General features: G+C 37.3%; 1 protein-coding gene across 1 annotated transcript; it reads right to left on the bottom strand.

The window, feature by feature from the left end:
* Window positions 1–1,617: 1,617 nt before the first annotated feature.
* Window positions 1,618–4,064, bottom strand: six1a (SIX homeobox 1a). The gene is made up of 2 exons (XM_028438509.1): window positions 3,209–4,064; window positions 1,618–2,392 (listed from the first exon to the last, which is right to left on the bottom strand). The coding sequence occupies exons 1-2, from the start codon at window positions 3,766–3,768 to the stop codon at window positions 2,098–2,100; spliced, it is 855 nt and encodes a 284-aa protein (XP_028294310.1). The 5' UTR covers window positions 3,769–4,064; the 3' UTR covers window positions 1,618–2,097.
* Window positions 4,065–14,916: the final 10,852 nt, after the last annotated feature.

Genomic DNA, 14,916 nt, shown 5'->3' with positions numbered 1-14,916 from the left:
AGACAGGGAGCGTGGGGGGCTGGGGGACAAGAGAGCTGTCTTCACTACTGTCCTCCTCCATGGCCACCAGTGTCCAAAACCCTGGCCTACAAATACAGCTTCTACACACAGCTCTTCACAATACACTATACTATCTTTATACATTATCTCCATCATGGTCATTAATATTTATATTGACAGCACGATACCCCAAATGTATGTTGTTCCTATATTATTATAGAGGTGTGTTTAATATTACATTTCCAATTTCCGATATTAACCGATACTGATATTTACATATACCCCCCCTACACCCCAACCTAATTTGAGGTCACATTACATATATCTTCAAATAACAACAGGTTAAGATATGTTTCTTGTGATGCCACACTGGATGTATTCTATAAATAAACATCATCTGTGCAAAATAAACATACTTATTCAACGTTAGTAATGGAAAAAGTGCCATATGAATTTTTAAAACAAGTTTAAAAAAACCAAAACAAAAAACATATCAGTTTTTCAATTTTACCATGCAATATCAACCAATATTATACATCATAACGCAAATATTGGCTATTTTTATTTTTATTTTTATTTTTATTTTTATTTTTATTTTTATTTTTATTTTTATTTTTATTTTTATTTATTGCTCATGCAGTGTTGACGACAGTGGTCATTTATGGATTGCCATTCTATCACAAAGTTTTCACTCCTGCGGGTAATTCCAAAGATCCTATTGATTCCATTAACATTCATTGTTTTGGACTACGGGAGGAAACCGGAGTATTACTTGAAGACTTCCTATTACCCGATTAAGCGCACTTCCACAACCTGGGTGTTAGACATCACCACTAACATCTGAATAATCAACCTATTTGTTTATTTTGTTAATGTAATTTAAAAAAAATATTAAAAACGAATAAAAAATACTGTTTTATTTGTTTCCATAATAAGTATAAATATAATAATTGTAGTAATAATAATGGTAATTAACTTTTGTTGACATATATGGGCTTTATAATTATAAAATTATAATAACGCCTGTCATCATATAAAAACTGGTTTAGTTGCGTTCTACTTTCACATGTGTAAATCCTAAAAAAAAAATAATTCCATATATTATCGAACTTGGTGTTTTTCCCAACAGGCCTCGTTCATTCCCATGGCCCGGAACACACAGAGCAAACTCCCAGAGAGAGCAAAGAAAACACGGCAACAAAAAGTCAATGATCCGCAGCACTTTGACTAAAATGATGGAGGAGGGAAAAAAAAAAGGTGGGGGGGGAATTATCTCAGTTTTGGTCAGACTGGTAAAATAGCTCAAAGATGACTGGTTTTTTTTCACTGGAGTCTTATTACTTTGATCCACGGTTGTATAAAAGCAGCGACACTGGTGCGGGATTCCATAATGGTTCATACACACAAAAAAAAAAAAAGATTTGGTGTTTTTTAAGGATGCATCATGCATCTCATTAAATATCCATCCAATTTTTTAACCCGTTTTTTCCTCATTAAAAATGTGTCATATATATATATATATATATATATATAAAATTGCCCATTTGTGTGCTTTAGTGTTATATGGACATAACGGTATTTTTTTTTTCTCTATGTGCACAAAAAACACAGAGACCATTGTGTCCTTTTGTTTTATTGGAAACCAATGAGCACGACTCTAATGAAAACCTTTCTCTTAGTTTCCATCAGTGGACGTTGCTATATATATATATTTTTTTTTTTAATCTTAAGAAAATATCATAAATTAAGCAAATGGGCAGTCCGGTTGTGTGTGTGCGTGTGTGCGTGTGTGTGTGTGTGTGTGTGTGTGTGTGTGTGTGTGTGTGTGTGTGTGTGTGTGTGTGTGTGTGTGTGTGTGTGTGTGTGTGTGTGTGTGTGTTTAGTAGATCGGAAAGCCTCCTGTCAGGGAGGAAAATACACATTTAAGCGCGTTAAGGAATTTGGATCTAACCAAGATTAACCACAGTCAGGTCAGTCTATATTATAAGGTATAGCCTACTATAGTGTTTTTATACATGTATGCAATTCGATCACCGTCGGTCCGCTTTTTCTTTTTCTTTTTTGTTTTGTAAAATAAAAACCATCTGTCAGCCCGCTTTAGGAGCCCAAATCCACAAGGCTGGAGGTTAAAGGTCCCAACAAGGAGTCCTGCAGTTGGTGCGGGTGTCCGTGCATGCCGTGCACCGGCTGTGGGCCTCCCAGGCCGGACATGGGGTAGGCAGAGGCCCCGGGGTGGCTCAGGTTTCCCTGGAGCAAAAGCGCTGAGTTCTGGTCGGGACTCTGGGGCGGAGAAAACTCGTCCTCCGAGCTGGACATGAGAGACTTTCCTCCGTCTAAAGGCGACAGTTGGTTCTGCTTATTACCGCCTGCGTTGTTGTTTTCACTGTTCTCCCTTTACAAAGAATAGAAACCAGAGGAAAAACTGAGTTAGAATAAATACATAACAGTCAACCAGAGAGCAAAGCTTATTTTTTTTTAAGTATTCAATTTGCTATAATTGTACAAAAAATGTGAACTGGTTATAAAATAAATAATACATACCTACATATTTTGCATTTCTATGTCTAAATTGAGCCTGTCAACTGCATTGCAGTCTGTTGACACAACTGTGCTTGAGTGTGTTGTTGTTGTTGTTGTTGTTGTTTTGTTTTTTATCCTAATTGAACCTTTTACTCGTCAGGAATTAACTCGCATTTTTTTTTTTTTTTTTTTTAAATACCAAATTACTTGCTCTAATTAATTTAAAAATATTAGATTCTATTTGTTTTAAAATTGTATTTAAATGTTATATATTTAATCAAGTAGAAAAATGCTTTACTGAACCAGCATGTCTATATTTTTATTTATTTTAAGTTATTTTGGTCTTCAGTTTTACAGAAAATTGACTTCCTAAAATGATCTACTCAAGTACATTTCCTGGAAAACAGTTGTCTGAATAGATGAAACCTTAACATGTTATCGTTGTCAATTCACCAGTTATTAAAATTTGTATCAATGTGTTGTTGTTGTTTTTTTGTTTTGTTGTTTTAATTTTTGACAAACTGACAAGGTTTGAAAGCTTGTGTCGACACAACCTGAAAACATTCAGTCCATGGCTTTGTTTTGTGAACATGTGTCACGTGAATTTTCTTACAGATATTGAAAACAAATGAAACACATTAGCATTGGATGTTATATGAATGAATAGAGTGTGTAGGGAGCCATATACCTCTCCTTGGCCTCCGCGGCTCTGTCTCTCTGCCGTCTGTTTTTGAACCAGTTGCTGACCTGGGTGGTGGTCAGTCCCGTGGCTTCGGCCAGCTCTCTCTTCTCCCGCGGGGAAGGGTACGGGTTGTGCGTGTACCACTCCCTCAGAACCCCCCTGGACTTCTCCTTGAAGCAGTAGCTCGTCTCCTCTCCGTCCCATATCGTCCGGGGCAGCGGGAATTTCCTCCTCACCCGGTACTTCCCCACGGCTCCGAGCGGCCGTCCGCGCAGCTTCTCCGCCTCCACGTAGTGCGCCTTCAGCCACAGCTGCTGCAGCTTGGGGTGGTTGTGCGGGGAGAACTGGTGGCTCTCCAGGATCTTGTAAAGCTCCCTGAAGTTGCCCCGGTGGAAGGCCACCACCGCTTTGGCTTTGAGGACGCTTTCGTTCTTGTGGAGGTGATCGCAGGCGGGCAGCGACCACAGGAAGCGACCCAGCCTCTCCAGGTTACCTCCCTGCTGCAGCACCTCGCACACGCACGCCACTTGCTCCTGCGTAAACCCGAAGGACGGCAATATAGACATGATGTCCGAGTATCCAAAACCAAAAGCAGCGATGTCTTTTTGTTGTTCTACAGGCGATAAATATTCAAATCCAGACGCGTTCGGTTTGCGCGCTTCGCTCCCGGCTCCGGTGCGCGCAGCAGATTTGGAGGGGATTGATGATTGTTGGGACAATTTGTTCCTGTTGGAGATATGTTATAGGCTTAAAGGGAAGCCTGTGTGCGTCTGCGGTGATTGGCTCTCCTTCCCTTTCTGCCCTGCACCCTGTACAGCAGAAGCAAAGACTGAGTTTGCAGCTCCGTTTCCTCCCCAGAGGCAGCGCGTCAGGGGCTGAAATAGGAGCGCTCCCATCACCTCCTCCTCCACCCGCCCCCCCACATAGTCCCTCTCCTGCTCTCCTGCACCTAAACACTAATCAATTATTACAGAGCCCTTAAAAAGACACATTAACAGGTCCTCTAAGGTCTACCTTTAAACTTCACACTGGGGGGAAGCAAATTGAAATATCTAAGTTTTATACCGAATTCTCACAAAACACCCTGAGGATATTTGGAGACAAAAAAAAAAAAAAAAAAAAAACTAAAATTGACCTGAAATGCACTCACATCAGCTTATATAATAGATAATCATTTAATTTTGAATATATACAATAAAAATAACTATTTTCCGGTTTGATACACACATTTTCTTTAGTCTATAATTGCATGCAGATTGAACTTGTTGTGTTCACACCTTGAAGAGTCCATTAATTACCCAAGCCGTTTATTTTACGAGGTGATATAATGTTAAAGTTCTTATGATATAGCTGGGAACAATTACACACGTGTTTTATATGAGGAATACAGACAGTGCCAATATAGTTCAAGCGAGATTAATTTTGTCTTCTTTTTTTAATATCGTATAAATGAAGTTTTCGTTTATTCAGACAAGGTTTTTCAGGAAATGTTCTCTGAAACTTTCCCTGAAAAACCTGTGTATAGAGGCCTATTGGTGGATTTCAGCTTGTCTGCAGTTTGCGCCACAATTTTTTCTTTATAAATAAATAAAATATATATCCCCTGGGTATGGATAAAACCGTAATTTATGGTGGTATTCCCCCCTATAAAATTTTCTTTAAATTTTGTGCACATTTGTAAGAAATTTTCTAATCTGTCTCATTTTTTTAATAGGGATTCTTCTCCCCACCAACCCAATTTATATTTCAGGGATTAGACGCGGCCACCTCACTGGCTCCAGTGTTTTCTGTGGGGTGAAATACTAAACCAATCCATTAGTAAATGAGTTCTCTGCGACACTGGTTCTTGGTGGTGCAGTTGTTGGCTTGAGTCACAGAGATCACGTTTCTCCATCTGCACCATGCCGTCTGAAACTGGACTCCCCTTTGAATGAATATGGCATGAGGAACAGCACATTGGGGTTATAAACTAATATTTGCTCTGAAAACCTATTCATGCCACTTCTGAGGACAGTTCTATTGTAAAGCAAACCAAAATCCATTTGTTTTACGCACGATTCAATTGGATAAGACGCACAATTGCAACATAACGGAAGTGTAAATAACTGAGAATGAAATGAGAAGAGGTAAATGACTGAAATATGTTAGAAATGTTGTATAAAACAGTGGTTTTTTAACTTTTTCAGGTACCCCCTTTCTTTTATTTTTGATTTTAAGTACCCATTTTGCCCTATACTACAACATTTTGACCAGAATTCTATAGCATGGAATAAATGAGTGATAATAACGCACATTTTAAATAACCCTAACCCTCACACCTTGAAGAGTTAATACATTAATTACCAAAGACGTTTATTTCCATATTATTTTATGTTTTCACTTGTTCATTTTTGTCTCGCTCAAGTTCTCTCTGTAGTGCCATTGCGTACCCCGAGGGGTACACGTACCCCATTTGAGAAACACTGGTATAAAACATGTTTTCTATATACATTTTAAAAATAGATACAAATAAAATTGTTTATTATTATGATTAAATATCAATTTAGTCCTTATGGAAATGTAGCGTTTCCTGACAGCAGGGAGAATGTATATTATTTATTGGTGCATGCCATGCAGGAGGGCCTTTGTGGTGCAAAATGCAGAGTTGGCTGGACACACAGGCTGAGGTCCTATGGCTGTGTAAAACCTCAGTGCTTCAGTAAATGAGCTGTCTGATGAGCAGCTCTCGGGTTTCTCTAATATCTCTACCACATTGCGCCTCGCCTCCTCCTTTAACCCGAGCAGCCCGGGGGCCGAGATTATTTCAAGATGTGCATGGAGGACTTAGTGCTTCTACTGCGGCCATAGTTAGGACTACTCTTACATCCCAACGAGGAAAATGCAAATGCATGGATGGACAATCCATTATTACTTGGTCCCAGTTATAGGATATACAAGCCATTTTAACGTGCATTGTTATCAACTCATGTGTTTTTTAAAAGATCAAAATAAACACAATCGTGCAAAAAAAAAAAAAAAAAAAAAAAAAACAATTCCTTTGCCATTTTTTTCTATCTAAAACATTTTCACCTTAAAATGCAATTTTATTATATAAATATATACTTTCTTTATATTTACCACAATTTTCATTTTTTTGCACAACCTCAGAGTAGCAACCTTTAACCCTAAATAGGCTACTTCAGCAGTTCAACAGTTTTTCAACCTTGGGTTCGTGACCCCAAGTAGAGTCGCCTTGAATATCTAGTAATTGATCCAAAAAACGAAGAAAAAAAAGAATGATTTTAAATTATTATTTATTTTCAAATTAAAACACACAATCTCACGCAACTATGTTCTATACCAACGATTCTCAACTGATGGGTCGGGATCTAAAAGTCGGTCGCCGACATGTACTGGGTGGGTCGCGAAATGAATGAATACTTAATATCTCTCATGTTGGACATGTTTAAAAAACTTCTTTTCATGCTGTGAAAAGCATGTTGAACTGGACAATATGTAGATTTTTTAATTTTTTTTGTAATTACATATATGTTTTTAACAACTATTTTTGAAAAACAAAAATTGGTTGGTTGAATTCTAAAAATAATAATAAAAAAAAAACAGTCGGTCTCGATTTAATGACCATGGCAAAATATGTTCCATGACTGTCATTTTCTCAAATATAAATATAGTTAAATCAAAATATTGGATAATTAAAAAATACCAGAGCTGGTGCATCTAGTCACTTATAGTGATACTCATAACACAATATAACAAAAAATAATTCTAGGAAAGAAAAAATAAATAAAAAATATCTCAGAAATTTGTAGTTCTGAACCAAAAAAAAAGGTTGGGAACCCCTGGGCTACTTGATCATTTAGTTTATTGATATATTTTTATTATTCCAACACTTTGCATCTGCACATTCATGTGGAAAAAATAAGTTGAAAATAAAACAGCATAAGGAGAATGAGAGGAAGAAAAGGCTCATAGAAAACACTTCATAAAGATGTCATCATCAAAAAAAAAAAGACTGCTTTTCCTTCTGGATGGTTTATTTTCCTGAAAATATGAAGGAGTATCAGCTCACTGAACAGATGGTTTTCACTCTTCTTAAGTCCAATGTGCTATTTCAGCTGAAACGACTGGAACAAAGCAATAGTGTCTGAATTAAGGGGAAAATATCAGATGTAGTCTCTCTCTGGGGGGATTTTTTAAAAAAAAATTTTTTAAAGACGTCATTGTTGGAAAACATTAAAACGATTAAAAAAGAAAAAAAATGGTACTCAGCGCATCTTAACTCTTATTTTTATTTTCAGTTTTAAATTAATTCGTTAAAAAATAATGTAAATAAGACTTTGTCCAGTTCTCTGGTTGATCCTAAATAATATTGCGGCTGTTGTGAATAGAACTGCAGTGAAAAAAAAAAAAAAAGGCCTATTTTCTCCTCAAAATAAAACACAACTGTTGACATGAGTGAGTTAAATGAAATTGGAGCTGCAATTATCAGCTTAACAGAGTTTCCTGTCATGTTGGAAAATTAGACCTGGTACAAGTGCGCTGGGGTTACCCCCCCCCCCCCCCACTCCCTACACCCCCCACCATCAAAATCATTACGCATTTCCTCAGAGGACCCACCTCCACAAATATGCAATTAGGATCCGGGCTTTTTACAGTGCTCTGCTCCATAAACACACTCCGGGCGAACTAGATGAGCACATTTGTTTTTAGAGGAGCCCCTCCCCACCCCCCCCCCCCACCCCTTTTTTTTTCTTAAACTTGTGGCTTTGGTAAATAAACAAACGAGCCAGGCAGACAAACATAAACACACCAAAGGGAGGACTTTAGTCAGTGTGATGTGCAGCAGAAAGCTCCTAATGTTGTGCTTTCTGACAGAGAGAGGGCGCCACGACAAAAGCAAGACAACACCTAGAACTGTGTGTGTGTGTGTGTGTGTGTGTGTGTGTGTGTGTGTGTGTGTGTGTGTGTGTGTGTGTGTGTGTGTGTGTGTGTGTGTGTGTGTGTGTGTGTGTGTGTGTGTGTGTGTGTGTGTCAAACAAGTCACACAAAACACATTTATGACACATGCACTGGGAAACTATTGTGTTATTAAGATTTTCCATATAGGCCAGAGGTGCATGGCAACTTCTATGACAGCAGGGTGGGGGCACGTGATCAACATTCATGTCAGTATTTAGAATAATGACTAATCTGAGCGTTAACACAGAAAAGAACAATAGTAATTCTGTGTGTTTTTCTGTCATTCTGCAGTTTGTTATGATTGCATTTTGAGCATTTCTATTGTCCCTTTGTGTAGTTTTCCTGTAAAATGCATGATTTTTGGAGTCTGTTTGGATTAATTTTGTGTATTTATTTTTTTATTTGCGTTTTTTGGAGTAAGTTCTCTGTATTTCTGGTGTCGTTTTGCTTGTTTGCTAGTACTGTTAGTTTGCGGGGTCATTTTTTTTTTGTGTGTGTGTGTTTTTCTTGTATTTTAAGGTATTTTTGTTGTAATTTTCTGTAATTTTGTTATGCAAACCATTGCGATTTTGACCCAATATGTAAAACAGGTCACACAAAAGTATTTACAGTATGACATGCTGGAAAACTATTGTGTTATTTACAGTTTCTTATATGGGACCACAAAAGTGTTTTGTTTTTTTGTTTGTTTGTTTTTTCTTTTTTCTTCTACCTTGTTCGCACATGCTGTCGAAGGTCAACACTACATGTAGTCCAATCTTTTTGCTACAGAAATGCATGAATTATTATTGTATTTAATAAATACATTTATTTTATTGCATGAATGCGACTATCACCAACCCTCCCTATGGAAGGGTAAAAACACTTTATTAAAGGGAGAATATAAAAAAGAGCACAGTGTTGCACCTTGGTGAGGGGGAAGGGAACAGGGAAGAAGGAGTCAGGGTAGGGCAATGGAAGTCGTGCGGAAGAGTCGACTGCCAGTTGTTTGATTGAAGGGCCACATTTTCAACATTCATTTAAAATAATGACCAAAGCATTTTTATAGTAATTTCATGTGTTTTTCTGTTATTCTGTGTATCTTGTTGTCTTGTTTGTTACGAGGCATTTTGTGCATTTCTGTTGTCCTTTTGTGTGTTTTCCCCATAAAATGTATGTTTTTTGGAGTATTTTGTTGTGTGTTTTACTTGTCATTTAGTGTGATTTTGTTGTCATTTCCTGTAATTTTGTAAATTTGTTGAGTAATTTTTTGTATTTTTGTTGGTTGTCGTTTTGTGTTATTTGGAGTAATTTTGTGGTGTCAGTTTGTTCGTTTTTGTAGAAGAAGGTGAGTTTTTGGAGTATTTTCTGTTTTTCTTGTCTTTTACTGTATTTTTTTTGTAATTCTTATTTTTTTAATGTGTTCTTGCTTTTGTTTTGTCTATTTTTCAGTCATTTTGTACGTTCAGAGCCACCAGTTGCTCACTGTAGGCCATATAAAATGATCCCCTTCTTTCCCACAGCCGGTTGAAACCACCATGCAGGCTGTTGATCAGCCAGCTGAGTTTAAAGCCTGTAGTGGTGGGTCTGCCCGAACAGCCCATACCCGCTGACCCCTGGCCTCTCATTAGTGGGACGTGGAGCTGTGGAGTACTGTGCTCTCCCCAGGTCATGTTACATATGGCTTGCAGTCTGCTGCGTCGCATTAAATGTCAGCTTTGAAACCATCGGAAAGATCAGAGGTCAGTGTTTTTAATAAGACCAGAATTCTGGAAAAGTTCCCTCTTTTGTTTACATTTTCTTCTGCACTTCATTTTTAAAATTGTGGATAAAAAGAAGCCACTTATTAGATTGCATTGGGCTGTGTTTCTCAGATGTCAGCGTACCCGTAGGGGTATGTGATGTCACTACAGGGGGTATGAAAATTTACAAATTAAAGCATAACAATATGGGGGTTTATAATATATATTTTTAGTTAAAATGATAATCTTAAAAAATATGGTGTAAATGATCTTGATTAAATTAAGTAGGGTCAGTCTTGGTCTGGAAATGATAAAAACTATAGAAATAAATCCATTCAGGAGGCACTATATACCTTTTATTTACACTTATTACAAAATGAGATACTTTAACATGTGTTTCATCACTTTTTCATGCTGTATAGCTGTTTTTCTCATAGTATTCTGAGCAAAATGTTGTAGTTGGACAAAGGACTAGTTGGATTCAGAAATTAAAGAAAAGAGTAACTTGAAGTGAAAAAGTTAGAGAACTGGTATTGTTTAACCTTTACATGTAAAAAAAAAAAAAAAGGTAAAACTGTCGTTTTTATTTAAAATCATCGCCCCGTTTCACCTGTGCTTGTTTCCTGGTGTATTTTCATTTAACACAATACACAAAGGTGGAGTTTGGAGTTTTCTTTGTGCACCCCCTCCCCGTGAGACCCACAGGCCATGGGCTCTTTGCTGCAAATGGGATATTGTCCTGGGCTCCAACAAAGCTGTTTTCACCCTCTTCAATATTACAGGAGAAGTCACCTGATACCTAACAATCAGCTAATCCACTGCCCATGGCGACCAGGTCACCTGTGCTCAGGTAACTTTATCCCAATCGCATGCACATCCCCTCCCTTTCCCGCTGCTCCCTGACATTTTTCTTCTCTGAGCTTCAACAGTGAGCACAGACAATCAGCCTGTTGTTTATTTAGGTCATCAGTTAGATCACTGCTTCCCAATCTTTTTGTCCCCCCAGTTCCTCCATAATTTCATATATTTTTTCATGTTAGAATTTAGAACAATGACTAATCTCAGCATTAACCTATAAAAAAAAGTGTTTTTTTATAGTAATTTTGTGTGATTTTCTGTCATTATGTTTATGTTTGTTGTCACGTGCTTGTTTCGAGGCATTTTTTGCATTTCTGTTGTCATTTTCTGTATTTTGATGTCGTCGTTTGGCATTTTTTGAAGTAATTTTTGTGTATTTCTGTTGTTGTTTTGCTTGTTTGTTAGTACTGTGGGTTTACAGAGTCATTTTTTGTGTTTTTTGTGTCTTTTAGCATATCTTTGTTGTCATTTTCTGTCATTTTGTATATTTTTTCAAGTCATTTTGTGTATTTTTGTTATTGTTTTGTGTTATTTGGAGTGATTTTGTATATACTGCTGTCAGTTTGTTCATTTTTGTGGAACTTTGGTGTGTTTTTGGACTATTTTATGTTTTTACTATTGTGGAATATTATTGCGATATTGTCCTTTTACATTTGTAGAACAGCGGGCTCTTGACCCCTACATGTGACTGGAACATTATTCCCTGTAAGGCTTAATCTACAAAAACAATGAGTGCATTTTAAAATGTAGCTTTATATTTATTGTCAGAAGTGTAATACAATGGCATCTACAGTATAAAAATAATCCTATTTTAATAAATTACAATAAAATATAGTATTTTATTGAGCAATAGTACTGTTAGTGAATGAACACAGGTCAAATCGTCCAGCCCAGAGGTCACAGCAAACATGGTGACGCTACTTTTAGTTGCTATGCTGCAAAGAAGTGGAACAAACTGCCAGCAGAGCTGAAGTCAGCATCCAAAGTCAACATTTAGAAATCCAAGTTAAAAGCACTCTTTTTCTTTGCTGCGTATAACTGAGAGGGAGATTTTTTTAATGTTTTTCCTGCTGATTTTAAGTGTTTTTTTTTTTTATTGATTTTCTAACTGTTAAATTTTTTCTGTTGCACTTTTTAATCATGTAAAGCACATTGAATTGCCTTGTGTATTAAATGCGCAATACAAATACATTTGCCTCGCCTTGCTTGCCTTGGTTTGTGGTGAATTTGTCCAAACAATAGCCTAAAAACGAACTAAGAACATTTCCTAATTTATTTTTTATTTTTTTTTCAAATGAATTGTTAAATCATTCCAAGTACCCCCTGCATTATGTTCCTGTACCCCTGTTTGGGAACCACTGCGTTAGATCATATATTACTCCTGCAGCCAGCCACAGAGAACTATAATCCCCCCACTAGACAGAGCACCAATAAAATAAAATCCCACACTGTTTATCTATTTGTCAAACTTTGTCTTATCTCTCAGGTGCCCAATGGGAAGACATGTACACGATTTAACAACGAATCCTTTCAAGCCCGTGAGAAAAGGTTAAAAAAAATTCTGGATAGAGATGCAGTATCTATAGCCATGAGTGGCAGCAACTCAGATTGGTTGAATGTGGAGAGAATAGGAGTGGATTTGGCCTTCACCGAGGGGGAAAAGGCCTGTGGATTGCACTGAGCCGTGGGGAGCTGCAGACCCCCCACCCAAGAGGGGCTTTACTTCTGGAAATCTCATTGCTGTTTATTTGAATTACAGGGGCTGAGATGAGAAAACGGGGCCTAATGAAGTCCAGGTTGCCTTTGCATGTGCAAACGATCACTGAAGGTTTGCAGCAGCAGCAGGCACGCTGGATTACAGCATGCCCCCCCCACCACAACCCCACCTACTCCAACAATTTGGCTACACCAGGGTCTTAAATGTTTGGAGGACATGTGCTTTCTGTCTGTCATGAACTTACTTTCATTACATGCAGGCGGGGTCACTAAAATCCAGTAGATCACTGCAGTGTGCTGTCCACCATCATGTAGACAAATTTATTACAAATGGGAGAAGAAAAAAAAAAGGTCTGTTTTATGTTTTTATAAATATAAACTTTTATTGCAGTATGGAGATTTAGAAAAATACATTCACATAATTTCAGACAACAAACATATAATTCAAACTAAAAAAAACAAACAAAAAAAAAAACACAATAAAATAAAATAAAAACCAAATCATTAATTTAGTCTGCCCAGAGTTTACTTTTTTGGTATTTTACATTAAAGCACTGAAATGTCCATTTAAACTGAAGATTCATTCCTCGTGGATTCTCTGTGCCAGGCTGAAAAGGGGTCATTCATAGGCCTGTGTGAGTCCGTTCAAACTTTAGACTGCTGTTGTGAAACGTGCTGGACATGTTTGACAAATGGGCTCCACACACTCTCATGTCTGTCCCCTCAACTGACACCCAACAAATGTGCCTGTGATGGCGGCAGACGTACATCTGCTATGTATGACTAATAGCTTCCCTTTACAATCGTTCCCAAAAGTCAAATGCGACGGGAAATGTTCACAATTTATTTCTCTTTTTTCCTTTTTTTAGGAGCATCTCCATCAAAGTTCTAGAAAAAAGATCATTAATGGTACAAATGAAACGTCTAGCAGAACATACGACGAGTTTCAGCCATTCAAACGACATGTAACAAACAAAATGTGTCACTGAGAGCGCAACCATAGGGCTATCGCTAAGTTCGAGTCATTGTTGAGATAATCTACGTATACATTCAATGAGGCGAAATCTCTAAAAAACCTAAAAGTGGATTAAAAATGTGTCCATTGTCAAGTCACTGTTAGTGCAAATGCCAAGACCGACCAATGCCACTGTGTGATTTATAGTTTGCAGAAAGGCACGTTTGTCTTTATTGTTCTTCCCTTTTTTTTTTTTAAAATAAACCCCGCAAACTCATTTGGTATCATAAGAAACACTAAAGCAGAGTTTTTGCAGTGACGTGTGAGGAATAAGGAGATTTTAAAGTGCTTTTTGAAGGACACTTTTTAAATTGTTTTTTGCTATATGAGCAGCTTTTGTTGTTTACTGACATTTTCTCTGTTTGTGTGCAGTCCTTCACTAAAGCTGTGGCGCCATAGACTGAACCCCCCCCCCATCCCCCTTCATAATGACCTTTTTGGTTTGACCCAGATGACGCATTTAGTTTGGAGTAACATCCTGGTCACATGACCACCAGGAATTCCAGCACCTGCTTCTTCGGATCAAATCCACTCAACGGGAAGTAGCAGGTGTTGTCCATAAAAATGAGCTTTTAAACACGGCTCAAATTCACAGTGACTTCTTCTTCTTCTTCTTCTTCTTGTGAACAGCCACGGCGTTTCGTCTGACGAACAGGGCTTTTTTTTTTGTTTTTTTGTCTCTTTAAAGTTTCATGATAAACATATCCAGCACACCCATAGAGTGCATTGTTTAACTCCACTGATGATAAATCAAAGCAAATAATTTAACATTAAAAAAGGAAATAAAGGGTTAAACACACACTCGTGCACACACACGCACACACAAAAAGGAGTAATCATAATTCCTATTCAATCATTGTTCAGGTGGATGTGAGTCAGGGTTGGGGTCAGTTATAATTGGAATTGGAATTGAAAAAATCTATTGCTGTTGTAATCGAAATTGAATTGTAATTGAGTTCAGATAATTGACTTTGTAATTGAGATTGGCAAACTGTCAATTACAATTTCAACTCAAACCTGTGGAACCACGTTACAGTTCTATGTCTTACACGGGTGCAGTTAACGATGATCAAAATATGTTTTAAATCAACTTTTCCCTCGACTTGTCAGTTCCATTCAGGATCATTTTACCATTTTTTTTCTTAAAACAATGTAAATCTAGGGGTACACTAATAATATCAGACGCCTGCACCAACAATATTAATACCAATATTTTCATGTATAAAGGAAGCCTAACAAGGTAAACAAGAGATGAGAACCAAATTAGATGATATATAATATTTTTTAGTGTATTTTACATCTGATTTTGGACATGGGTCAAAAGTGACCCGTTATCATGAGAGATGCTAACAGAAAGCTAACACAAGAGGAAGGCTCAGTAATTGTGATAAATTAGTTTCAAATTGTAATTGTAATTGACTTTCAGGGGGAAAATATTAATTGTC

This window comes from Gouania willdenowi, chromosome 22 (assembly GCF_900634775.1).
Source record: "Gouania willdenowi chromosome 22, fGouWil2.1, whole genome shotgun sequence".
Lineage (NCBI taxonomy): Eukaryota > Metazoa > Chordata > Actinopteri > Blenniiformes > Gobiesocidae > Gouania > Gouania willdenowi.
Note: the sequence above shows the minus strand (reverse complement) of the source record. Positions and strands in the feature narration are given on the sequence as shown.